Below are 26460 nucleotides of genomic sequence, written 5' to 3'. Positions count from 1 at the left end.
GTTAGCATGAGAGCTCTTTCAATATATTTATAATTTATAAATATATATTTAGCAACATATTTTATACATGGTAGAAAGTAATGATAATAATCAATATTTAATGTTTTCTATTAATATTTCACAAAATGAATGATTAGTGTGTGCTGCTAATAGAGCAGATTTTGATACTTGAACATATTTTTTTATATAATTAATGTTTTATTGCTTCAAATACAAACAGCATTATTTTGAATAATGAACCTTTTTATCAGCCAAGTAAATCATGGAAAGCATTATTCTGTCTATCTTGTTCAAGTATGTCAAATTTCCATATTCTTCTTCACATTTCAATGCAGTTTCAAGTAATAAATCAAATAAAGACTAATTTCAACTTGAATGTAGTCAAAAAAAGATTAAGTATTTAAATACTGAATATTCTAGCTGAATATTTTTGCCGCTGTATTTATCCAATCATGGCTGTTCACACTGCATATATGCAAATAAGAATGTTAACTCAGGGTTTAGAAATGTACAGTGTGAAATGTCAGATTATTAATCCCCAGGATCAAAGTTGATATCACATATAATCACAACAAACAGAATTAACAAAGAAATGATATAATTCTCAGTACATTCCATGGCAATGCGTGTCAACATCAACTGAACACAAGAGAATTAGGAGAGCAGTTTGTTGTGTGTGTGTGTGTGTGTGTGTGTGTGTGTGTGTGTGTGTGTGTGTGTGTGTGTGTGTGTGTGTGTGTACCTTTAAATCCCTCCTCATCAAGGACAACTGTGTAATTTTCCGGAGTTTCTGTGAGGCTGAAAAATTTGCATCTGTGAGAGAAAGAGAAAAGCCACAGGAGAGAGGGAAAACAAATAAAGGGAGAGAGAAAGAAAAAAACAAAACAGACAGATCAGACATTGCATTAATGGACAAAAACAATGGCAGATTGTTGTGAAGAGTGTTCCAGCAGCGAGGCGTGAGATGGAGAGAAACCACATCAGACCACTTTGCAGAAAAAGTGAAAGCTGTTTTTTTCTTTCACTTAAAGTTAGAGCCAACAACATCTGAAATTCATTTATACGATTCTGCATTTCGGTTGATGCTGAACTGGTTTGTTGCGATTGATAAATTTGAGGTGAAGAGAACGCAAGATTGTGTGTTTGTGTGAATTGCTTTCTTCACGATGGGGTTTGACCCAAATATTTTAGGGGCCGGTCCAGGAACCCAGAACAACGTGCTCCACTTCATTCAGTCGATCTATTGTCTAAGAGCCACAGAGCTGAGAAGCAGCCGGGAATCATGGGAAAAGAACTCTTGAGCTGTTGAATTGTGCAAATGAAATCTAAACTGGGTCATGATTTTTTTTTAACTGAAACAAAAAATAAAATACAGTAATATTGATTATTTATTTACAGCAGTCATGTACTCTAATAATGTTAATTCATTAAGTTAAATATACACTACTGTACCTTTCAGAAGTTTGGGGTCTGTAAGATTTTTTACTTTTTTTCGAACAAGTAAAATGCTCAACAAGCCTGGATTTATTTGATAAAAAATACACAATTGGAAATCATTGAAACATTTTTTTTTTCAGGATTCTTTGATGAATAGAAAGCTCAAAATAATGGAAATATAAATCTTTTGAAACATTATAAATGCCTTCACTGTCATTTTTAATATTTAATCCACCCTTGGTGTATAAAAAATAATAATTTCTTCACAAAAATAAATAAATAAATTGCTGACCACAAACTTTTGAAAGGTGATACCCTTTATACATTTACACTCAAAAAAAGGTAAACAAAAAGATTCAATAGTTAGGCTAATGAATAATATTAGAATTTTTTTCTCAATTTTATCATACTACTTTTGTGACCTCACAACACCCTTAAAGTTCACTCAAAAATAAATTCTGGCATAATTTACTAACCTGTATGACTTCATTATTCTATGAAAAATGTCCCGGTGTTTTGTTTCCCTATGCAATCACAATGAATGATGACTGAAACTGCTTGCAAAAATGAGTTTTGTGTAGCAATTTTATTGATTTATTTTTGCAGTAGAAACCACTAAGAAACTTTGCTTTGACTTCAGTACTCATTCTTGGAGTAGTCCGCTAACATGGTGCACAGCACTGTTTAACTTTCACATTAACTCCTGCAGTTAAAGAAGTCTGAAACACTATCAGACCACCAGTGCGCCAGCCCTTATTTGAATGAAGAGCTAATATACACGACCCACAGGCCCAGTGCAGCCGATTCCTGTGCTGTCTGCAACTCAGCGGAATACAATCCGGACCCCAATGACTAGGCACATCAATCCTGGGGCCGAACAGAGGGAAAATAATACATCCCCACCCTCAGGGCTAACTCAGCACAGCAGCATTGTGTCCGCTAGTCTCACACTTCCTAACAACATCTAGAGCTCCCGGGGTTCAACTTCCTGTGAGAGCTCTGTAGCCTTCTGGAAAAAAGAGAAATATAGGAGTGGTGTTAAACCAACATCCTCCAGAACGGTGAGAAAAGAGAGGGAACTATTTTCTATATTGGTGCACTCTATTCAAAGTCTTCCCAAGTCAGAAAATAGATTTAATCCATTATTAACTGTTAAATCCTTAGTTCTCCTTTGCATGTTCATGAGAAAAGTAACAATGGGTATCATTCACTAATAATTATGTGAATTATTTGTATGCGTGTAATTTAACTAATACAGTATATACTGCAGGGTAGGGGTGTAACGGTTCAAATTACTCACAGTTTGGTTTTTATCACGGTTTTGGTTCGGTGTGTGCTATGTTATACATAAACTGCATTATATTTTGCATATTTTAGAGTGGCCTTTTATTGTGGCCAGCCTAAGGCACACCTGTGCAATAATCTAATCAGCATCTTGATATGCCACACCTGTGAGGTGTTTAGACACAGATTTAGACAGATTTGTGAACAATATTTGAGAGAAATAGGCCTTTTGTGTACATAGAAAAAGTATTAGATCTTTGAGTTCAGCTCATGAAAAATGGGGGCAAAAACAAAAGTGTTGCGTTTATCATTTTGTTCAGAGTAGTTTGGAAAGATGGTTGGCCATGTAGTGTTCCCGAATGCATGTTAAAGAGACCTAAAATTTAGAGCGGATTATTTACTACAGCATTTACTGCATCTGCTTATTTACTACAGAGCCGAGCCGCTTTGAAATGCTGCAAACACTGTGTTGGAAGTGTGTAAGAGCACAGTGTCGAGCTTCACTTTGAGACGCATTCATATAATTTAATTTAATCAGAGCCCTAACAATTTGATAATTGCACAAAGCCATAACCGCAATACCATTTTATTTAAATTAAACATATACAGTAGGGCTGGGGTAAACGATTATTAATTAAACGATTAGTCTGTCGATTATTTTATCGATTAGTCGACTAATCTAACGACTAATTGAACGATTCTTTTTTGTAACATGGAAATTGCAGGAGTGCACATTCAATGCACAACAATTTTGATCTGGTTCTTACAGAGTATCTACACTGTAAAATGTTTGGTAGGCTACTCAAATGAGCCCTATCACACTTGGATGTGGTGCTCATTTTAATGTTTTCAGTGCTCATAAAAAACATCCGGACTGATTTTTCGGTTTTGTTGACGGGGGTGGGGTTTACATGCGCTTCATAAGGCACACACGCACATTTGCACACACATGCGCAAGGTCTCTCGCTCTCTCCCTCGCTGCGCGCGCTACACGGTTTGGAGCTCGCGAGCTCTAGATTCCGGGAGATTTTAACTAATTTGCGGTCATCAGGGAGCCGCTATCACTATGCGGGAGACTTGGGATGTCAACTCCATTTGACAAAGAGCGCAAATAACGACACCTTTACGTTTGGGACTAAATTTGAAGTATTCCCATACCTTCGATGATTTAGTGCGAGCTGGGTTTTTTTTAGGACTTTTTCTTTTGTTGGGACTTTTGCATGGCTTTGTTGTGAATTCTGTGAAGAGGTTGCTGTTTCGTCCTCGATTCTGCAATGTTTCGGTCTCCCACGTGTGTGTGGCGAGCTGTACCGCCGGGAACGGTGCAAAAATATAAATAAATAAAGAAGCGTCGACAAAAAAATATGACGTTGACGAATTTTTGACGTCGAAGCGTCGACGTCATCGACGCGCCGCTACAGGCCTAATATACAGCTGTGGCCAAAAGTATAGTCAATGACCATAATTTTGTGTTTGTAGATTATTTTTCACATGTTTCTATGGTATACTGGAAATCAATAATTTGTATTTCATCAGTTTTAAAGGCTTTTATTGACAAAAAAACAAAACACTTAATGTATGCAAAAATTTTGCAATTTGCTCTGGCATGCTGGATATCAGCTTCTGGGACAAACCCTGACTGATGGTGATGCATTCTTGCCTTATTAGTGCCCGGAGATGATCACAATTTGTGGACTTCTGTTTGTCCAATCGCCATTTGAGGATTGACCACAAGCTCTTTATGGGATTAAGATCCTCGGAGTTGCCTGGCCATGGATCCAAAACGTCAAAGTTATGATCTCCGAGCCAATTCATAATCCCTCTTGCCTTGTGACATGGTGCTCCATCATGCTGGTTAATGCATGGATCATCACCAAATTGCTCCTGGGTTGTTGGGAGAACCAACCACACATGTATGGTCTCAAGACAGGATGCCTCACTGTTGGAATGACACAGGACTCATGGTAGCGTTCACCTTTTCTTCTCCAAACAATACATTTTCCAGATGTCCCAAACAGTCATAAGGGGGCTTCATCAGAGAAAATAACTTTGTTCTAGTCTTCTGCTGTCCCATCCTTGTACCACCTGCAGAATTTCAGTCTGACATGATTCTGTAGCGACTCCTCAGGAGGAGACGTCCTGGCGCTTGCTAGACACTAGGACATCCTGAAGCCTTCTTCACTGCAGGTGAACCTCTCCGCTTGAAGTTCTTGATGGTCCGGTAAATGGTTCTTTCGGGTGCAATAATCTTTGCAGCAATTTTTTTTATATGTGATGATGGCTGCATGGCTAATGTTTGCATGTAACCATTTCTTACACAAGAACACAATGATTGGAAGCACTTTTTCCATCCTTTTATAGCAATCAGTATGCTCTTGTAATCCAATCAGAATGATGATATTTTACTTGACTAATGGGCTGTTTACATGACACCGTTTTCAACTATAAACATAATTAAAACGCATTTTTATGCGTTTTGGCCGTTTGTTTACACGACAACGGCGTTTTGGGTGCCTGAAAACGCAAACTTTTGAAAATGAGTTTCAAAGTAGGCCTACACGTTTTTGAAAATGGTCTCGAATCTCTAAGGTGAATCTCTGAAGTCGATGACGTCATGTTCAGTCTATAGTGTTTCATTGCCATCTTAATGGCCTGGCAGCAGAAATTGGCATTTTTAGTCGTTTTCGCGGGTCCGTGTGGTCCTGGATCGTTTTGACAATGGTGTCGTCTGTACACGGAAAACTTCTCCGTTTTAAGCATATCTTGTCGTGTAAACATACCCTAATACTTGTTCACACTTTACCATGTGCTGATGATATGATTAGTGAAATTATGTTAGCTGATAAATTTGTGACAGGGCTAAACTGTGAAATTTGGGTTTTTGTGATAAAGTTTTTTGGCCAATGAAGATTTTTGCAAATATTTAAAATGCATCTGATCAATCTGCACAATAATCTAGAAACAAATTGAATCAACACCACAACAACTGAAGCAGCAAACTTTGCAAAACACAAAATTTATGTCACAGCCAATACTTGGCCACGGCTGTAGTCTGTGACTAAAAGTTTACATGTCCATGTAATATTTCATCTTAACATGTTTAAAACATTTAAATGCAGATTGTAGTCACTGTGCTCATAGCTGTACATGTGGAGAAAATAACATTAACACATGAGTTCTTGTATTTGTGTGGGGACCCCTTCTGATCTTTGAAAGTTCACCCAAAAATTTAATTTTTTGTCACCACCTACCCTCATAACATGGCACATTTGGTTGCAATACACATCAAGAACTAGGCTAATGCTGCTTGGTGTCAAGCTATGTTTCCATCCATCCATTTGTATGTGCATTTTGGGATGATGCATTAAAAAAAATGGATGGAAACACCAAGATGCGCATAAAAAAATCAAGAAAAAAAACCTCATAAAAACGTATGCACTCAATTGAGGAGGATACTTTTTTTATCCGATAAGACGACGCCATGCACATAAACTACAATGGAAACGCATTTAGCCTACCTAATAAATCCCTCGATGTGCAACAAAAAACGAACATGTCTTTGCTTCACTGGACTAACCAGTGGATCAGTTTTATTGCACAGCATCTGTTGGTTTGTTCATTCTGAAATACCTAAGCCAAAGTCTGATATAATGGTATAATGACCAATGTACCAATGATAATTGGTATAATGACCACCTAGAAGCGTCTAACATGTTTGCGTTTCAGGCATCTGACAGTATAGATAAAGATTATCTGCAAGATAATATGACAGTGTTTATTGCGTTTCGTATGCACACTCTGAGAGTCATTTATGATGTAGGAAAACAAGCCACAGTGGTTTCCTCGATTGCAGGAACTTCCATTTTTATTACAGATATTTTGCACCAATTTCCCAAGAAGTGATGATTTTTCACAGGATGGAAACTGTGCTTTATTCACAAATGATTTATGCGATATTCCACTTTTGCAAATAAGCTAAATTCGCAACTTTGGATGGAAAGATAGCCAATTATTGAAATTGGCATGGCAAGTTTGAATATGCACTATATTTAAGAAGCTACAGTTGCACTGGATTTTCAGAGAAAAAAAACATGTATTTTATTTCACTAAAGCTATGGATTGTTTCAGAAGACTTTGAATATAGATGATGAAGTCTCATGCTCTATATTGTAAACCTCATCATATTGTTCCAAATTTTTTATTTTTGGAACAATATGAGGGTCAGTAAATGGTGAGAGAATTTTTGGGTGAACTATCCCTTTAATTTTTGCATTTTAAGATTAAAGGGGGCTTCGATTTAGGTTTAGGAAGTGATATGCTGAACTCTGGAGCATTATCTGTAGCATTCAAGGTTCTGGAAAGTTCAACAAGATATGGCTGAACGAACCAGAAAATGCATATTGAATACACAAACACATATCTTTTCTAAGCTCTGTGGGAATCCAATCCTGAAAGTCTCCACAGGCTTGAAAAAAAACTCCAATTCAACGGCATTTAGCAGATACTAAAGTCACACGATGCCCAAAAAAATACTTAAAGGGATAGGTCACCCAAAAAATATTGAGTTCTGTCATTAGACAGTTGACAGTACCAATCATACTTTGGAAAAAAATAATATGAATACTATAAAAAAAAAGTCAATGGCTACCGTCAACTGTCTGGTTACCATCATTCTTCAAAATATCTTATTTTGTGTTCAGCAAAAGAAAGAAAAAACAGATTTAAAACAACTTGAGTGTGAGTAAATGACAAAATTTTCATTTTTGGGTGAACTATCCCTTTAAATCGGTGACATTTTCCAATCACATAGAAAAAAGAAAAGGAAAAAAAAAAAACCTTCAAACAAATCTTCTTTTCCATAGATGTCACTTTGGCCATGTGTGCCATGTATAAAGATATTACCCAAACCCTAACTTGTATTCAAAGTGTAAAAATTGCAGAGTATAACTCAGCACATTAACCCAGACAAAAGTAATGTTTTGATGTTGCAGTAGGCTAAATTATGGTTTAACTGTGAAAGGCATATTCCACTCTACTTAGGAAATGCATTGTATACTTTTTATTCAGCACTATCATTTTAAATACATGGTATAGGCCAACAGACCTACACATTGAAAAAAGTTTTATTTTGTCCCATGTTAATTTACTCTTAACGCGAGGTTTGCATAAAAATGTAACTTATTAGATGTATGTCAAAACCTGCATGCCCAAGTATGTTGTCCAGGTAGGCAGCACACTGGGTTTCAGTTACAGCCATTATTTACAAGTCATTTACATAGCCGAGCACACGAAATTGCTCACTTTATGAAAACAGCTTCATTTTAGCTATATCAGTGTGCAACTGTAAGCTTACAAAGGCCTCGTGTGCATGATGTGACATTTTTTGGTTATTTATCATTTCTCCAAACTAACGTTAATATTAGTTTGTTAGATATTTGCTTTGTTAGATGCAGTTGCACGCACTGCAAAGAAAGTATGTACTTGAATTGGTGTCTAGACAAGATATAAATTGCATCATCAAACGCGTAATAACATGTTTGCAAACTCATTCAGGCGTTGACTGTTCTTACCTCGTCCTGTTTCTTAAAAATATCAGTTTGATCAGAGGATGGGTGTAATGTTCCAGACCAGATTTGCTGATACAAGTGACCCTTAACCTGTGGTCCAAGATATGCAGGTCCATCGTTTACTAGTCCACCAGGAAAACGCCGTTGAAAATGTATTCTATACAGTGCAGTTGGACGCGTTAAATAACGCTACGCGAGATCCGCCTATGTTATGTTACAAGACCCTGCGATCAAAACGCTTCATCCTCGTGCACTGGGCACGCTGGTGGCTGGCTGGCTGGTGCGAGTGACACATTCAATGTAATCCGATTCGAGAAATTATTGGAAAGTGGATTTAAAGAACTGTTTACAATTAGATATACAGTCCGCTTCCTCCAGGGGGCGTTTGGAGCCTCAGAAAGCTCATTCGAATTCACATCGCTGCTTATTTGTCTTATTGGAGATATTTGTAGATTAAACTTTTTATTTTTAACATGTAGATTTAACATTATTAATATTTTAAAGGATTGTCACCTGACACGTGAATAGATCTATCCTTGCAAGCTGTTAAAACATTTTATTTTTTTTAAATCATCATCACAAGTGATCGTGATTTCACATGTGATTGGTCGATCCCGAGCCGCGCTGAGAAAAGAAACAGGTATCACGTGACAACGCCGTTTGTATTTCACTTCTCTATCAGTATTTTATTTATTTTTTTCTTGAAAAATATCTAAAAATCCCTAAACCAAACATTCCAGGCAGTAATTAACACCTGTAAAAATGACATGGAGCAACTGAGAAAAACGTTTATTATAAAATAGGAAAATTATTATTTAAATCCATCAAATCCCCTTGCGCGAAGCCCCGCCCACCTTGAGCGCACGTTTCCCGCTAACTGTCTTTCTACCAGTTCATTTTCTTCTACTTGTATGGTTCGGCAGTTGTGTCACACGCCCCCTTGTTCTTAAAGGGACAGCAGCATTTAAGATGGGCCAATTTCACAAAAATAACTGCTCTACAGATGAAAAATGTACCTTTTTTATGCATATCTGGCACATTTACATTTATGTTGTTCATTAATGTGCACTGCCCCTGTAAACAAGTGAAATAAAGTAAACATGAGAGACTGCAAGACTGAAAAGAAGTCAGCACAGCCATATTTGCTTTGTTTTAAAAAGCAATGTTTGCATAGTAGTATGATTTTACATTACTATATCTATATGTTGCTGTTTTTTTCTCCACTTTATTTGTACTTGAGTGTATGTGTGTATATATATATATATATATATATATATATATATATATATATATATATATATATATATATATATATATGTCATTGGTCTCTTAAGCAGCTATGTCTTGTTAATAATAAAAGGTACAGAAATACAATCAAATAAAAACACATTTTGTTTTTAAAATTAAGACAGTCATCTCTATTTAATACAGATTGTTTCAAAGCAGCTTTACAGTGATAAAGTGGAAGATAATGTTCAATGATGCAAACACAATTCAATTCTCTAAGATTCAGCTCTAAGACAGTAGTGTCATTTATTCAGCTGCAGTTCATAGTTGATTCAGTTCAGTAATTGTGTAAAGTTCATCAATTATGTAATGAGTTCAATTCAGCTGTATAGCAGCTCTGCAGAAAACAGTGATGTCATCATTCAGCTCAAAAAAATCTTGACAAACGTTTTAAGTGGATCTATGGGATTATAAAAAAAAAGTATGACATGATCCCCTTAAATAAATGCTTTCAAAGAATAGAAAAATTAGGTGCAGGACAGCCCTCTCCATGGTTGTTTATAAAAAAAAAAAAAAATGTCAGCCTCTGTTTTCATTTCATTTCTTGTATTATTAGAAAGATTAAAAAAATACATATATTTTCATCATTATTTACTAATTAACCCTTATGTTTCTCCAAACTCGTATAAGTTTTTTTTTTGTTTTTTGTCAGTTTGAAGTGAAAGGCAAAGGCCTATTTTTGTGCTTCCTGAAATAAAATCTCAATCTACTTGCTGCAATCTTCAATGCACTGTAGAACGTTTAAAACATAACCTACAATAAATGAGACTAGAGCCTATTTTGACATAATAATAAAACAATTTTTGGTGCATGGCATCATCACTGGTTATTAAGGTTACAGAAGCTGTTATTGTATTATTAGAAAGATTTAGGTCAATCTTGAAGCTTATTGGAAGAGTTACCCAAAAGCAAATTCTATCATCATTATTTACTCCAAAGTCATATAGGCCTACACCACTATTTTTACAGTGGAACACAGTTTTGGGAGGGCAATTGTGAAGAATCGTTACGCAGCTCTTTTCCATACAATGCCTTTTATAGTCACCATGTCTGGAAAGCTCCAAAAAGGCATACGCGTCACGTCCATATGATCATATATGCTGTATATTCCAAGACTTCTGGAGCTTTGTATGAGAAACACTTATTTTTATTCACTGATAGACGGAAGCTCTGAAATGTCATTGCAATGTTTAAAATATTGTCGACAGCATGTTTTAGTGAAAACAGACAATTGTTTCTTATATCAACCGGCAGAGAGGCACAAGTTCCTTCAATTGCATAAGTAACTAAATAGCTGATTGTGTGGTGCGACACACGGCTTTCATCCATCAGGGCAACTCATGTTCCGGGGACACTAAACAGGGGAGCAGATTTATTGTCCAGGGGAAACAATCTGTACGTGGAGTGGAACCTTGTGGCGTACGTTGGGTAAGGGGGTTTGCTGGACTATTTATTAAATATAATGAGTAATTGTGTCTGATTGGTAGGCCTACAGCCGCCACAGCTTTTTGATGCTGGTTAATTCACTGCCATTATATGGACAAGCAGGACTTTTTTTCTCTTTTTGTTGTTCGAAAAAAAAAAAAAAAAAGGGCATACATCATTAAAACAACACCAGGGTGAGTAAATGATGACTTGATGTTCATTTTAGGGCGAACTATCCCTTTAACTGCAGTTTGTATGTGGCCAGTGAGGATCCCAGGCAATAAGCACTGTTTTAGAACTTTTGCCAGATTTAGCCACCGAATTTAAACTTTTAAAATTTAAATTAAATTAAAATTGACAATTTAAAATTGTCAACGACATTTAGCCTACCTGTCAAGCTAAGTGAGGTCTGCATCTGTTTTCAAGCGCTCTCAGCTTCCGGTTTCGCATATGAACGTGACTGCCCTGAAATGATTGACAGACAGGAAGCCTGTTTTAATTGTATTGTATTTTGTGGCGGAAATTTATACTATTAATACCACTTGGACATAAAGGCAATCTCACGGGATGCGGAAAGCACAATCTCTAGGCCACACACGACTCTCTCTCTCACACACAACAAGCCTTTCAGAAGCGCGCGTGTCTGGCTTTAAAAGTCACTAGTCATCATCAGCATGCAAGTGCTCCATCTTTTGTATTTATGTCCGGATAGTTGTATTTGTTTTGATGACATTTTCGCGTACATCGGGGTCTTTTGCAAGTACATGTAGATTAATTCGCCTTTGGCTAAGCCACACCCTAGAATGTAGATTGACCAATCACAGCGCAGCCAAGAACGAGCTCCCACAGAGGTCCGACACTTTTTCACAGCGCTCCATTGACTTTAACACAGCCGTCTCATATTTTTGGTCTCGGCAGGCTATTACCGTCGTAGTTTTATCAAAAATATGGTTAAACGTTGTGCCTGGGGCATTTGTAACACAGATACGCGTTTCCCAGAGAGGTTGGAGGGGGGTGTGCGTTTTTTTCCCTTCCCAAAACCGAAGTCAAATCCTGACAACTAAAAGTGTCGTCTAGCACACGCTGCTAATAAATACAACGTTATACTCGCGTAGTCCGTTTGCTTTGTAATAACGATTATAGAAGTGAATAGAGACCTACCCAGCTTTGCATGAACAGTGTTGCTCCTTGATATTGTTAGTCCCAGCCTCCGTCTCGATTAGTACGATATGCGGTGGTTCATTTTTTGACTGTGACCGGTATGCATTGCCTCTATTTTGGATGCCTTGTTGTTCCTTGCGTTTCACCTGTATGTCATGAACGTATGCCTTCAAACGTATATCGCAGCCCCTTTTGACTACTTCTATCGGACACTTTATTTGCTGCTTTATAAAAGTTTGATAAAATTTCAGCAGGAAGAGCTGTCACAGCATAAGCCATGTTGATACCAGAGCCCAGATGAAGTTTGTTTGTCGGACGTAGCAACAGTAACTAAGGGGGGCGGGGCCTAGCCAAAGGCGAATTGATGCTGACTTCAGGTCTGCGTGCGATGACGATTCGAATTTTAGTTGCTATAGCGACGCGCCTTATGAACTTGTTTGTTTGTACACTCAAACATCGCTATCTGTTGCTTGAGAGACGAGGCGAATTCAGAGACTTTTGCCGAGTATTTTCTGCGCAGATTAAAGGAGAACTCCGGCGCAAAATGAACCTTTGGTCTAATAAAACATTGGTACCTAGTCGACCGTTCTCTGAGATTTGTTTTCATGATAATCGAATGTAAAGAGTTGTATCTCTAAAAACTGTTTAGCGTATAACGCTAGTATGGGGGCATATAATAAGTAAAAAGAAATCGCCAGTTTATACCACTAACAAGGCTCTAAATAGCCCCACACGAACACAGTAACATAATGAGGGTCCCTACATGCAAAACGAAGCATTGAGAACTTTGTAAGTGTACAGACCGCTTAATAAGAAGATAAAGATAAAGACAGTCCACTTCGTGTATACAGACAGACAGGAGCCATCTTTGGAAAACAGTCGCGACTAATCAAACCACGAACGCCATTCATACAGTTCAGAAGTTCACTGAACTTCATACAGTTCAGCTCACTTAGCACGGCGTTCGTGGTTTGATTAGTTTATTAGTTTTCAACCAGTAAGAGTTGCGTTTGTGGTGTTTGAGTTGGGAGAAGGCGTGAAGCATGCAAGGTCTTGTGGAAACATGTTCTTTTTGATGCAGAAACTGCATACTTCACCTTTAAAGTAAAGATAAAAAACACGCTACCTTACATCTATCATGTTTAGATGCCAAGTCACATGCTCATGACTAACCAGCTCTCTTCTTATTAATATTGGTACAGAATGCAGTGATCTGGCGCCTTACAAAGGATCCAACTAAACGGCCGACGTTAGAGCAGATGTTACAACATAAATGGATTAGAAAATGATCTTCTTGTAGATTGGAGAAGTTCAGGAGATTCACATGATCAGTAATTACAGGTGTGAGGAAGTGTAACAGAGTAGGATTATTATCATTTGTTGTTATCATTTATCTATTTTCAAATTTGTGTGTGTGAGTGAACAGAGTTCATTTTAATGTTGTTGTCATAGTCTAGTCACCTTCATTTATATAGCGCTTTATACTATACAGATTGTTTCAAAGCAGCTTCATGATATTAAACAGGAAAATAACAGAATCGGTGATGCAAACAGAATTCAATTCTGCTGTAAATACATTTATAAGTTGACATGGTCATATAATCTTTGTATTGGATAGGAAATAACATACTTGCTGTCCTTGGTGGAGGGCTTGAGCTCGTGATGTGACCCGAAGCCCGAAATCCAACTTCAACTCGACAGGGAACTCGAGCCGCCACACCAGAGAGCTCAGAGCCTGGCAACACGGGGGATCTTTCGGACAGTAAGTCAATCAAGGACAATTTGGGATCCTAAAGTTAAGCCAAGGGGCCTCTTAGGTGGTCATTTGAACACACAAAGTATTGTATAATAAAGCACTTTATTATATCAAAAAGTGATCAAATTCATCATCTTTTACTGGACTCTAATTTAGATTTTCTTTGTTTATCTGAGACATGGCTTCATGTAAACTCCCCGTCAGCAGCATTATTAGAAGCACCTGCTTTTAAACTGTATAAGAAAGATAGAGTTGGTTCTAAGGGGGGTGGAGTTATGATCTATGTGAAAACTGGTTTCCAGTCTAATGAAATCGCTTGGTCAAATTGTATGGGTTTGGAATGCATTGGTCTGAATCTTATTCTATCACCACAAAGGTCATTTGTATTAATTGTAATTTATCGTCTTCCCTCCTCAAATAGTAGTTTTTAATACAATTTAAAAACTTCTTCTTTTTTTTTTACATTAGTATATCTAGCTAATACAGTGGAACAAGCATTTACTTTAAAAGGAGTCAATGAATTAGACATTTTTTGAACATTACATCTCTTAAACCATCCAGAGCAAAGGATATATTTGGTATGGATGCAGTAATGCTTAAAGAGCTCAGTGAGTCACTAGTTAAAACTATCACCAAAATGATCAACTGTTCACTTGGAAGTCATCATCTGCTGTAGTGCCTATATCTAAAAGTGGAGATTCTCATGCTGTTAGTAATTGCAGACCTATTAGTGTTTTACCAATAGTCTCAAAGGTTGCAGAGAAATGAATGGCTGTGCAAATCACTGATTATCTAAATACTAGTTCATTTCATACTAGTTCATCCGATGCAATTTGGCTTCAGAGCAAACTTCGACTAAAAAGTTAAGTCACAAAGGTGGGGTTTTCGGGCGGTGTTTCTTGACCTCACAAAGACTTTTGACACTGTGAACCACAGAAGTCTTATGTCTAAATTATTAGCTACCACTACTCTAAAACCATTGGACTCTCTACATAAACAATCACAAAAATTCTTGATTAAAAAAATTCTGTTAATTTTCATCATTGCTCAATACTAAAAAAAAAAAATACAATTTGCTAAATTGGGATAATCTGATGTAGATGTTTGTCTTATGTTTAAGACTATACATAGCCTGTCTCTCCTGTTAAAACTGTTAACATTAGAACAACTGCACATCGGTCCACAAGGGCTGGAGAAAGAGGGGACTGTATTATTCCTCTCAGAAAAAGTCAATTTAGTCGGTCTGTATTTTCAGCAAAAGCCGCAAGGGAATGGAACTCCATCCCATCAATAATTAGAAGACTGGATATACATATGGTTAAAAAAAAAATGGTTACTTACTACTCAGCACTGTCAACATTAGTGTCTTAATATTCTGATTTTAGCTTCTTTGTAATAATTGCGCTGAGTTATTTGCTTTCTCCTGTCACCATTTTTTCTTACCTCTTATGTAGCACAATATGTTTAGAAAAAAATTTCTGTTAGTGTATTTTCTCAATAAAAGTGTATCAATACTCTTTTTTCTTCTTTCTCTTTTGAGTGTTTGTAGATGCTTGGTTTTTAGGGTGACTTTTAAACATTCTGTCAAGGCCATGAACTGTTAATATCTTCAGTCTAGATCTTAAATATCAAATCTCTACAATTTTTTATATTGTAATTAAATTATTTTATTTACAATAAGGCCTTAATAATATAAAATCCTCCACATTATGCTTTTATGCACTAAACGCAATTTTTTTTCTAGATCTGCTGTAAAGCCGAAACAAACTTTGTCATATTCTTTTCCCTGTTATCACTGTAAAGCTGTTTTGAAACAACCTGTATTGTAAAAAGTGCTATGGACTATATAAAGGTGACTTTACTTAACTTATACAATATATCATTAGCATCAAATTAAACAATTGTAAATCATTGTTTCATAGGCAAGTGTTTTTTTACGCAGTGAACTCCAAAACCTTACTGCTTTCATTTTAAACCAGGCAAATACTATACTGTTACAGAAATTTACCATGGTAACACTATAAACGTATTATAAAATCATAAATAAACATCCAGGATTTCCCTCAAACAGTGTAAGAAGAGACTACAAGTCAACAGAAATGTATCAATTTATTAATATACACCTAAAATCGAGTTTTCAATTTCTGTGCTCTAATTAAGGACATCATGATAAAGTATTCTGATAACTGCATAATTGCAGGTAATTGCATAATTTAATTGTTAAGCTATAGACAAGCACCAGCCTTTCAGATAAAAGTTTCCTCAAAAACAGGTCAAACAAATCAAATGATCCAATAGAAAAGAGAACAATGTCTAAAAATTACAAGACTGTAATTTTTAAATTGTATGTGTATATATATATTTCAGATTGCTGTTTTAATTTTACACTAAAACAGTCTGATACAAAGGCACCAGAGTTTATCATTGTGGTTCTCAGAATGGCATTTACAGTTCTACTCTAACACAACTGTCTTCTTCAAGAGGACCTGAAGACCTTGATCATCTGGTTCAGATGTGTTTGAACAAAACTCTACATGAATTGGATTTCCAGATGAATTGTCAACCTATTGAGAATAATCACAGGGGAAACACTGTTGCTTTACTGCAGAGAGGAGTGTTGCATTGGAATCATAATTCTAGATTCCATCTTTTGGATGAGAGGCACTGTCAAAAAGAAGACATAAACAAGTCAATGTACTGATCAAAAGCTGTTGCATTGCTTAGATGTGATGTATCGTGTGTGAACAGTTCTACTGAAATTCACTTTTGCCAAAGCGTCTATATCCAGCGCACATGGCACCCTTTAGCGTCATATGAGACGCAGATATATGGCGCCTCCTAGTGGTTTAACCCTAACACTACCCCAGACCTAAACCTACCCAAAACCGAAGCGTGTTATATTGACGCTAAAGGGTGCCATATGCGTTGGATATAGACGCTTTGGCAAAAGAGTCAATATATTACGCTTTGGGATGAGAATGCGTTGGATGGCATCGTTTACAAAGAAAACACTTTGATTGCTTACTATTTCTGTAGAACACTATATACTGTTTGCAGAATGCAAATTCCTGTTAGCTTGGAATACCCTGAATTCCCTAATCTCTTTTTTTGACTCAGTATTTGATCAGACGGACAAAAGTTAAGACATTTTTACATCATTTGAAAAGAAATAGCTAAATATCTTTATTTCAGAGATAATAATAAGTGGACAATGTAGGATACCAACATTTAAAACATTTCTGGTTGTAAAAACAGTAATATTGTGAAATATTATTACAATTTTAAATAAGTGTTTTCTTTTTAAAGGAACACTCAGACTTTTGGGGACTTTAGCCTATTCACCTTATCCCCCAGAGTTAGATAAGTCCATACATACCTTTTTCATCTCTGTGCGTGCTGTAACTCTATCTGACGCACCCACCGATAGCCTAGCTTAGCACAAAGACTGGATGTAAATGGTTGCAGCTAGCATACTAATCCAAATAAGTGACAAAATAACGCAAACATTTTTCTATTTACATGTTGTGATTTGTATAGTCACAGAGTGTACAAAAAACAAAGTCACATGAGACACAGACATATTTTAACCGTATAAATACTGGGAACTATATTCTCTGAAGGCGAAGCACTGCTACTTGGGCGGAGTGATAACCGCAGCACCTGAGACGAGCCGTGGTGAGGAGCAGAGAGCGCGTCTCAGGTGCTGCGGTTATCACTCCGCCCAAGTAGCAGTGCTTCGCCTTCAGAGAATATAGTTCCCAGTATTTATACGGTTAAAATATGTCTGTGTCTCATGTGACTTTGTTTTTTGTACACTCTGTGACTATACAAATCACAACATGTAAATAGGAAAATGTTTGCGCTATTTTGTCACTTATTTGGATTAGTATGCTAGCTGCAACCATTTATATCCAGTCTTTGTGCTAAGCTAGGCTATCGGTGGGTGCGTCAGATAGAGTTACAGCACGCACAGAGATGAAAAAGGTATGTATGGACTTATCTAACTCTGGGGGATAAGGTGAATAGGCTAAAGTCCCCAAAAGTCGGAGTGTTCCTTTAAATATATTTTAATGTATTAATTTCTGTGATGGCAAAACTGAAATTTCAGCATCATTACTCCAGTCTTCGGTGTCACATGATCCTTCAGACATCATTCTAAGAGGCAGTTCACATAGAAAGGTTTTTTTTCATTCCACTGCACTACTTTTCCACTGTTTTTCAATGTGAACACACACTAGACGGACGTCTTTAACCTTTGTGCTCGCGTCTAGCATCTTTCTTGCAGTGTCTAAAAACGTAGCTTTCAAGTTAAAAGAATTTCAACTTTTTAAAAATGCGTCCCTAGACCTTGCCTTTTCTTCCATTTCAACAAAAATGTAATAACAAATTCCATTTAGCAACAAAAAAGCGAACGGTAGTGTACATCTCTGTAAAGCTACTTTAAATGATATGCATAGTGAAAAGTGCTATATAAACATGACTTAACTTGACATGCTATTTTACATTCTTTTCTAAATATATAGGCAGTAGCCTATACAGTATATTATGGAAGCTTGTTTCTGCCATGAAAAAAAGAAGAAGGTAATTGCTTTTTCTTGCAATTGTGAGTTTACATCTCGCAATTCTTACTTTTTTTCTCCAGAATTGCATGATATAAAAGCGCAATTGCCTGTTTTAAAGTCAGTCTTTTTTTCCTCAGAATTTGACTTTACATCCCGCAATTCGGAGAAAAAAGTCAGAATTGTGAGATAAAAATAAACGGAAAGCTTCCATAGTATGCATAACGTTATAGACATTAGACGCCATATTGAATTTCAGTCGCGGTCACAGATTATGAGCAAGCGAAATTTCTATGGGCACTGCAGCAGTCGTGATATGACATCACACTCTGCAGCATATTTTTTATAAACATAAATTTAACATAAGACAAATAACAATGAATCCAAAAAGTAAAAATATACAATCTACTCCACTTTTCAGCAAAAATAAGCATTCTTTTAATTCAGCCAAGAGGTCAAGCCATGGCTTATCTATTCTATTAGCCACGCGTCTTCACCAAAAATTTGGAACGTGCCGAAATGCGAAACATCTTCGCAAGAACTAGGTTTCATTGTGGTTTTGTCTAGTGAATGTTTTTCTCTGAAAGATGTTTCGTCAGCTGAACAATTGGTATGTTGTTAAACAACAGTACAATCCATTAAATGCACTGTACTTCTATACCTCACAGCCTCATTTTCATTCCCAACAAAACCTGCCCTGACTAAGGTCTATTATGCAGTATGCAATAATCAGTATGCTAATATTTTATTCCAAACATCCCCTGTCTTTGTTCTTACTCACTTGTATAGTGCACATTTACATCCCAGCCCTCTTTTAACCATGCAGTGTTTCTGGTCTCTTCTCTGGACTGCAGGTCTTTATAAGCTAAAAACACATTAAGTATTTTCAGAGATTTTAAAGTGTTGCCACTTATTAATATGCAATAGGGATGTCCCGATACCACTTTTTCACTTCCGATACCGATACCAATGCCGCAGCTTTGGCTTTTGCCGATACCGATATTAATCCGATATTTTTATTTTATTCTTAAACTAATAAAAAATATAGCAATTTTCTCAATTAGCCAGCTAAAATATACCTCCTATATAGTCCACAACAACAGTTGATTATGAAAGATTGCCACCCTTTATTCAAACACTACAAAAAAATAAAGAAATATATAAATGAAAGAAAATACAGGTACTTCAGTACTTAAAGCTAGCTAGCTACCAACAGGTTTAAAGTTAAAACAATTTAAACAGCAGCATTCTACATTGTAAATACCAGTACAGTTTTTGTTTTTTAAATCAAGTAGAATTTCTATAACTGTGTGTTAAACTGATTATCACTCTTGTGTGTGTTAAACACAATCTACTTAATACAGACAGCTTCATTATAAAGATAAACAACAAATCCCCAAAATATATGATCATAATCTATGACAAAAATGCTATTATAAACTAGATTAGTGGATAATACACATGGCTCTTTTTATTGTTGTAAAATACATTCATGAAAAACAAGATAACAAAAATGAAAAAGATAATTATTTTAGATATAGCTAAATCTGCTATAAAATTGAGACATGTTTTAAGTGTATTGCACAGCTATTTAATGAGGCAGCAACATTAATAATTATTAATGTTAATAAGCTTTAATTGCGTCACTGCATTATGATATGAAAGGCTCCAATACAGTGCGGCACAAAGCGCTTATGCGCATCCCGAGCGGAGAATGATGCGCTTGAAGCCACGTGGAGTTACAGCACGCAGCGCGTCGAGTCCGCTTTGAAAAGTTCAAAGCACAACGGAGATACATATTGATGGACAGTGTATTATACAGTATCTATCTATGCAATCGTTTATTGAGCCTTTTCTTTTAACAGTTTTAAATTTCAGTTACTGTGCGCGTGAAGAACAATTATAGTGCTCTGACTCTAGTGTTGTGATCAAACCGACAGCGTCCGACACCCGGTAGAGAGTAACACGATTGAGTTACAGCAATAAAGTCCAGCAAGATAAAGTTGTTTTATGCGAAAACATAGACCTTTATCTTACAGATCAAGTATAATAGTATTAACATTGAATCATCTTGAAGATAGTTTCATCATTGACTGTAACCGAACGCGACGCGCTGTTTGAATGCTGAATGGAGAATGACTGACAGCCGCGAGAGGGAAAAGTTTACGTGAACTTGAATTTAATGACTTAAATATTAATTTATATCTCACATAATGGCTTCAGAACACTTATAATAGAGTGCACGAAAACGTTATGGTACTTTAGAATGTTTTTGTGCCTTTTGTGGGGCTTAACAATAACACATAATAGTATACCCACAATATCGGATTTGGATCGGCCTCGTCTGATCGATGCTGATCGATACCCGATCCCGCAAAAATGACAGTATCGGAGCCGATACCGATCCTGAGTATCGGATCGGGACATCCCTAATATGCAACGATCAGAAGGAGAAGAAAAAGGATGTTTCATACCCCATAAATGATGAACAACATACAAATCACCGATCTGTGTGAAGAAGCCGCCCACTGCTTCATTGTTTTCCTGTCTATATTTGATTGCTCGAGCCCTGAAACATGATAAAACAGATCAAATATGCAACATGGTGATATAATATCAATATTTTTCACAAATCACACACAAACTTACCAATGATTTCCCCATTCGATCATTGTACCAGGCTTGATTGAGAAATTTCAGGACAAACAAACCAAAAAAAAGAAAAAGTAAAAAAACGGTGTAAAATGCAATGCATATTATTTTTTTTAAAAGAACGATTAAATGGTCTTTACTAGTAGTTGATATGATCTCATTTCATAAATGTTGGGGCCGGTTCTGGGCGCAGGCTCGTTCCAGAAACTAAACTCCAGAAGAAGCTGGTTGCGTCGAGAGATCAACATTTTGCTCCTTTCTTTTCGAAATGCAAGATACGTCTGTACAGGAAAGATTTTTGGTAAAGGACACAAATATATGGATTATGACATCATTAAATGCAATTTTTAAGAGCACAGAGATGTGTTAAATACCGTATTGAGGTTGAGTTTGTGCAAACACTCCATAAGAGCAGGATATCCACCAGAGTATCTCCAGAGATGCACTACAACCACAAAACAGCATGTGTCACTATAGTACTGTCACATCACACACAAAACATCCAGACGGTGCTTGAAAAACCCAGTGATGTATCACTGATAAAAAAATACTATATGCTACAGAAAAAACACATAATTTCTACCGGAATAAGTTAGTTCAGGTGAGAATAATAATAAAAAAAGGAATTTCTATATTAGTACTCAATTTAAGCTTGTAGAAATTAAAGCGTAAATACAAACTTAATAAAATGAAGTAAGACCAACTCAACTTTCTGATACTGGTGTTCCCATCATGCACTGGGACATTTTTCACTGTTTTCCTGCTGTATTTACACAGTTTTATCATTGATTTTGCGGTTAGGTTTAGTACTTGCTGTTTAGTGACATCTTTTCCTAATCAAAATTCCACATTCATACTCAATGATCCAACAAATGTTACCGTTATTGTGTATTATGTACCAAGTATTGCGATCTCTGTGTTCGATGGGGTAGCACATTACTTCTATTATGTAGATATGTTTACAGATATTTATAGTACTTAGATGTTCTAAGTAAAGCATACACTTTACAAGCATGGCTTAATTCAGTGTTACATTGTTTGAGAAAAGGGTACTTGAAACTGAGCATTGCAAAGTAAACTTCAACTTCAAAAAAATGGAATTTACTCAACAAACTTTCACTGGCCAAGTTAAAGTTACTTATTTTCTTTGTTAATTTTACTTAACTTAAATGTGTGTGCAAAAACTGGCAAAAGAAAAATTAAGTAGATTTTACTTCTTTTTTATCTGTGTACAGTAAGAACAAACTAACTTTAGTAAAGAATTATACTTTCATTCACTAAGGACACATTCAATTGATCAAAAGTGACAGTCAAGACATTTATAATGTTACAAAAGGTTTCAATTTCAAATAAATTAATTTTTCTTTTGAACTTATTACTCATCAAAGAATCATTTCAACACTGATAATAATAAACAAATGTTTCCTGAAATCAGCATATTAGAATGATTTCTGAAGAATCATGTGACCGAGTAATGATGCTGGAAATTCAGCTTTGATCACAGGAATACATTTACATTTAAATTGTGTTGCTGTATTTTAAATTACAATGATATTTCACTATATTACTTTTCTTACATTTTTGTTCAAATTAATGCAGCTTTGGTGAACATTAGAGACTTTTTCCAAAATATTAAAAAATAACTGACTTGAAACTTCCGAACGGTATACATAAAAAAAATATTTTATTTATAAAGCACAGTAAAAACAACAGTAGTTGACCTCTGTGCTGTACAACTGAAATTAAAGGGATAGTTCATCCAAAAATGAAAATTCTGTCATAATTTACTCGCCCTCAAATTGTTTAAAAAACCTGTTTGAGTTTCTTTCTTGTGTGGAACATAAAAGAAGATATTTTGAAGAATGTTGGTAATGTTGGACCCCATTGACTTCCATGGCATGAAAAAAAAATCGATCAACTGTTTAATTACCCACATTCTTCAAAATATCCTCTTTTATGTTCCACACAAGAAAGAAACTCATACAGGTTTGGAACCCATTGAGTGTGAGTAAATTATGACAGAATTTCCATTTTTTGTGTGAACTATCCCTTTAAAGGAAGACACTGAATTTAGACCACAACTCAATAAAAAGAGGAAGAGTCAAAACACTTATAAGACTCTAATAGTAGCTTAGATTTAAAGGGGTGATGAACTGAGAAATCAAATTTTCCTTGAGCCTTTGACATCTAAGAGGTCATCATATAAGAATATCCTGTAAGTTTCAGAACTGAAAAAGGCCTTGTTAGTCCAATAAAAGCTTTTATTGACACCAGGCTCAGCAAACGACTTGTTTTTCAAAGCGGGGAACTATGACGACAAAGAGGATAAAACGGCACCCCCGCAGAAGAAGATCGACGCCTACTTCAACACGGCCGGTTTAGCCCCGCCCACCGATTCGCGCATTACACGCATAGCTAAATAACATAGGCCTACCTCATTATAATATGCAAAACTGTTATCCACTCACAGCAGTGGGCGTTTACTTCCAAGTCTTCAATGGGAGACGCCCATAAAAACCGAGCGTTTTTGAGCTAGGCTCAAAACTAGGGTAGAAAATAGCCTATTACTTATTCATTTTGATGTTTTTGAATGTAAAAACCGAGCGAACGTCATAAGTTGACCTCGGACAACAATATAAAAAAATTTAAAAAGCCAGTTCATGACCCCTTTAATTCAGATTCTGTCAAAACTACTCTGAGATTATTCCACAGTTTTGTCCCAGCAATGGAAAAAGCAAAATACTTTTTCATCTCACCTGCTTGATCCTGTTCACCATACCAGGTGTTCCAGCTTCCGACGACTTCACATGGATAATCTGCATCCCGATGGAGTTCTTTCTGAACCTCATCCCTAAAATCAGACAGTGGGGAGTGATTAAAAAAAAACATGGTTATTAATTTAAACTTGTTTTAAACTCATATAATATGGTCAATAGGCTATTAAGAACCACATGAAATGGTTTTGCGTGCAGTTTTCATTTCATATCGATGCTATACAACACTGTAAAAAAAAAAAATTAAGTACAATCAACTTGAATGTTTAAGTAATTTCAACTTAAATTACATTAAACTGATTTTTTTTAAAACGAGTTAAATCTTTAACTTATAAAAAAACTTCTTTTTATGAGTTAAAAGCAATGTAAAAACATATGTTGTCATAACTTATTGATCATATCATTTTTTTACAGTGTAATGATAACATATCACGGTCACATGGGACAATCAAGGAATCAAAGTACATCAAATCTAGACATGCAGACCTGAGAGTGTCATACTGAGAGAAAGCAAGGCTGCATATGAATAAAATAGGCTTGATCCGCTGTATATGATCACTTACGACAGTTTGTTGTATGCCTCCATGCACTCTGGCTTGACATTGTGAACTGCAAGAAAAAATAAGATTTGAAGATGTCAGGAAAGACAAATAGACCAGTATCTTAATTTTGTAAAGTTTTGAATTTAGTGACATCCCTTGTGATTTTATCACTCAAATCAACCGTTTTTATGAAATATCACGCTCATTTTTCTAAAGCCAATTTTCATTACAATTCTCCATACAGCTGGTCTCCTGAAAATAAATGAAATCTTCAAATAAACTCTTTGGAAGCTGATTTATTAAAGCAATTAGTGTAAAACAAACAGTTTAGGCTGTTTCTCTGGAGCCAAACGACAAGAAAGCACATCAATTCATGCATGGGAATATTTTTAGCAATTGCTATCAACTATATTTCATGCACAATTTCTCCCAAGGCCTGAACATTTGAGCGCATCTAGAAGGTTTTAGATGGATTGGCTCACATTGGATCTTGTAGAGGTTGCTGGTTTCTTTCTTGGAGAGCAGATTGGAGTGGGCATCTTTCCTGGCATCCACTTTGTGTGCAAACATGGAACTCAACCAGCCTTCATCACTTTTATTTGCAAAACCTCTAAAGATTCACAAGCAAAACTGTTTCAGCAAGTGTTTAATAAATATATAAATGATGCATCACAAGCTGCAATGCAGAAGCGTGTACGTACGCACATGGGTAGTTAGTTGATGTGACGTTTCAAGGAATGACATTTTAAATTCCATCTTAAATAATTATTATGCACGCAGTTTTAGTGACTTAATATTAACTTTTAAAGTGCATACGTGGGTCAAAAATTAATGCAAAAATTAGATGCATATTGTTACATAACATGAATTATGGCAATAAAAAAATGCATTTGAATGATAATTTACATGGAGAGCTTACTTCACTATACTTTGGGGACAAATTTGCTCCCTGTGGAGACCACTGAGTCATAAATGAATTCATGTTTTTACTCTAAATATGCAAAAGGTTTTCTTTGGTGAATTAGCCTGTAGATATTATTATTTTTTAGCTTTATATAGCAGTCTATGTATGTCTTCATTAGATTGGTAGGATAAGTAAGTAAGTGTGTGTGTGTGTGTGTGTGTGTGTGTGTGTGTGTGTGTGTGTGTGTGTGTGTGTGTGTGTGTGTGTGTGTGTGTGTGTGTGTGTGTGTGTGTGTGTGTGTCTAACCTCAGGTTGCTCCAGGTATACTATAAATTGCTACAACTTATGAATATACAAAGTCTTTTAAAATAAAACTTGTCTTGTTCCAAGTTAAAACTAAGTGCTCAAAGACAGAAATGATTGGAATGTCAGAGGAAATATTTAATGTGAATAATCTAGCAATATTATATGCATTGTGGGTGCACATTTAGAGACTAGAACTAGATGCACTCTTAGAAATGTCAGACTGCAGGACTCTTATGCAGCACTAAAACCTATATCCATTATGCATTTACATGCATTTTAGCATAAAACACCTGATGTAATATCAACTACCCACATACTGAATATGACTGATTTGACTCTAGATCTGCACTTTTACTTGCATTGCTGATTAACTTTAATTAGCAATTGTGTCGTATTACATGCATCTCAAAGTGACAAAAGCACATTACCTGGCCAGCCATGCGGAATGCACCTTGTTAAGGAAATGCTGCTGTCTCTTGAGGATATGTAGAGACCGTGTTGCCGCCATTATTCTCGCTGTTGTTTATAGATTCACGTCTATATGAAGTTGCAGGAGTTGCAACACACGCGCTTCTCGGAGTTAATGTTTGACGCGCGTGAACTGTTGGACTTCAGCTCCATGTGCGCCTTTGATTCATGAAACGTCACTTTTAGAAACTCATTAATCAAGATGATTAATCTGTTGATTTGGTCGCTGAGGTAATTAAATTACAGTCAAAACAGGAAATAAAGAAAAAAACAGTTTGAAACAGACTACTACGCTGGTTTGCCCGTTTTAACGTGCTGCCTAAATACCATAGTTATTA

General features: G+C 36.1%; 2 protein-coding genes across 2 annotated transcripts in view; both read right to left on the bottom strand.

The window, feature by feature from the left end:
- The window catches only part of castor1 (cytosolic arginine sensor for mTORC1 subunit 1), a 29125-nt gene extending 20593 nt beyond the window's left edge, over positions 1 to 8532 (bottom strand). Inside the window, exons 1-2 of the mRNA XM_056254757.1 lie at positions 8292 to 8532; positions 743 to 813 (exon numbers count right to left, since the gene is read on the bottom strand). Of these exons, the coding sequence (XP_056110732.1) occupies positions 743 to 813; positions 8292 to 8404 (184 nt within the window). The 5' untranslated portion in view covers positions 8405 to 8532. The remainder of the gene's footprint in view (positions 1 to 742; positions 814 to 8291) is intronic.
- A 7475-nt stretch (positions 8533 to 16007) lies between these two features.
- nipsnap1 (nipsnap homolog 1 (C. elegans)) lies at positions 16008 to 26223 on the bottom strand. The gene is made up of 10 exons (XM_056254756.1): positions 26083 to 26223; positions 24927 to 25054; positions 24466 to 24511; positions 23885 to 23979; positions 21503 to 21573; positions 21269 to 21409; positions 21126 to 21157; positions 20951 to 21045; positions 19258 to 19341; positions 16008 to 16581 (listed from the first exon to the last, which is right to left on the bottom strand). The coding sequence occupies exons 1-10, from the start codon at positions 26160 to 26162 to the stop codon at positions 16517 to 16519; spliced, it is 837 nt and encodes a 278-aa protein (XP_056110731.1). The 5' UTR covers positions 26163 to 26223; the 3' UTR covers positions 16008 to 16516.
- Positions 26224 to 26460: the final 237 nt, after the last annotated feature.

Source organism: Rhinichthys klamathensis, unplaced genomic scaffold, assembly GCF_029890125.1.
Source record: "Rhinichthys klamathensis goyatoka isolate OS25496 unplaced genomic scaffold, OSU_Roscu_1.1 h1tg000114l_1, whole genome shotgun sequence".
In the NCBI taxonomy this organism is placed as follows: domain Eukaryota; kingdom Metazoa; phylum Chordata; class Actinopteri; order Cypriniformes; family Leuciscidae; genus Rhinichthys; species Rhinichthys klamathensis.
The sequence above is the reverse complement of the archived record's forward strand: the minus strand, read 5'-3'. Positions and strand labels throughout refer to the sequence as shown.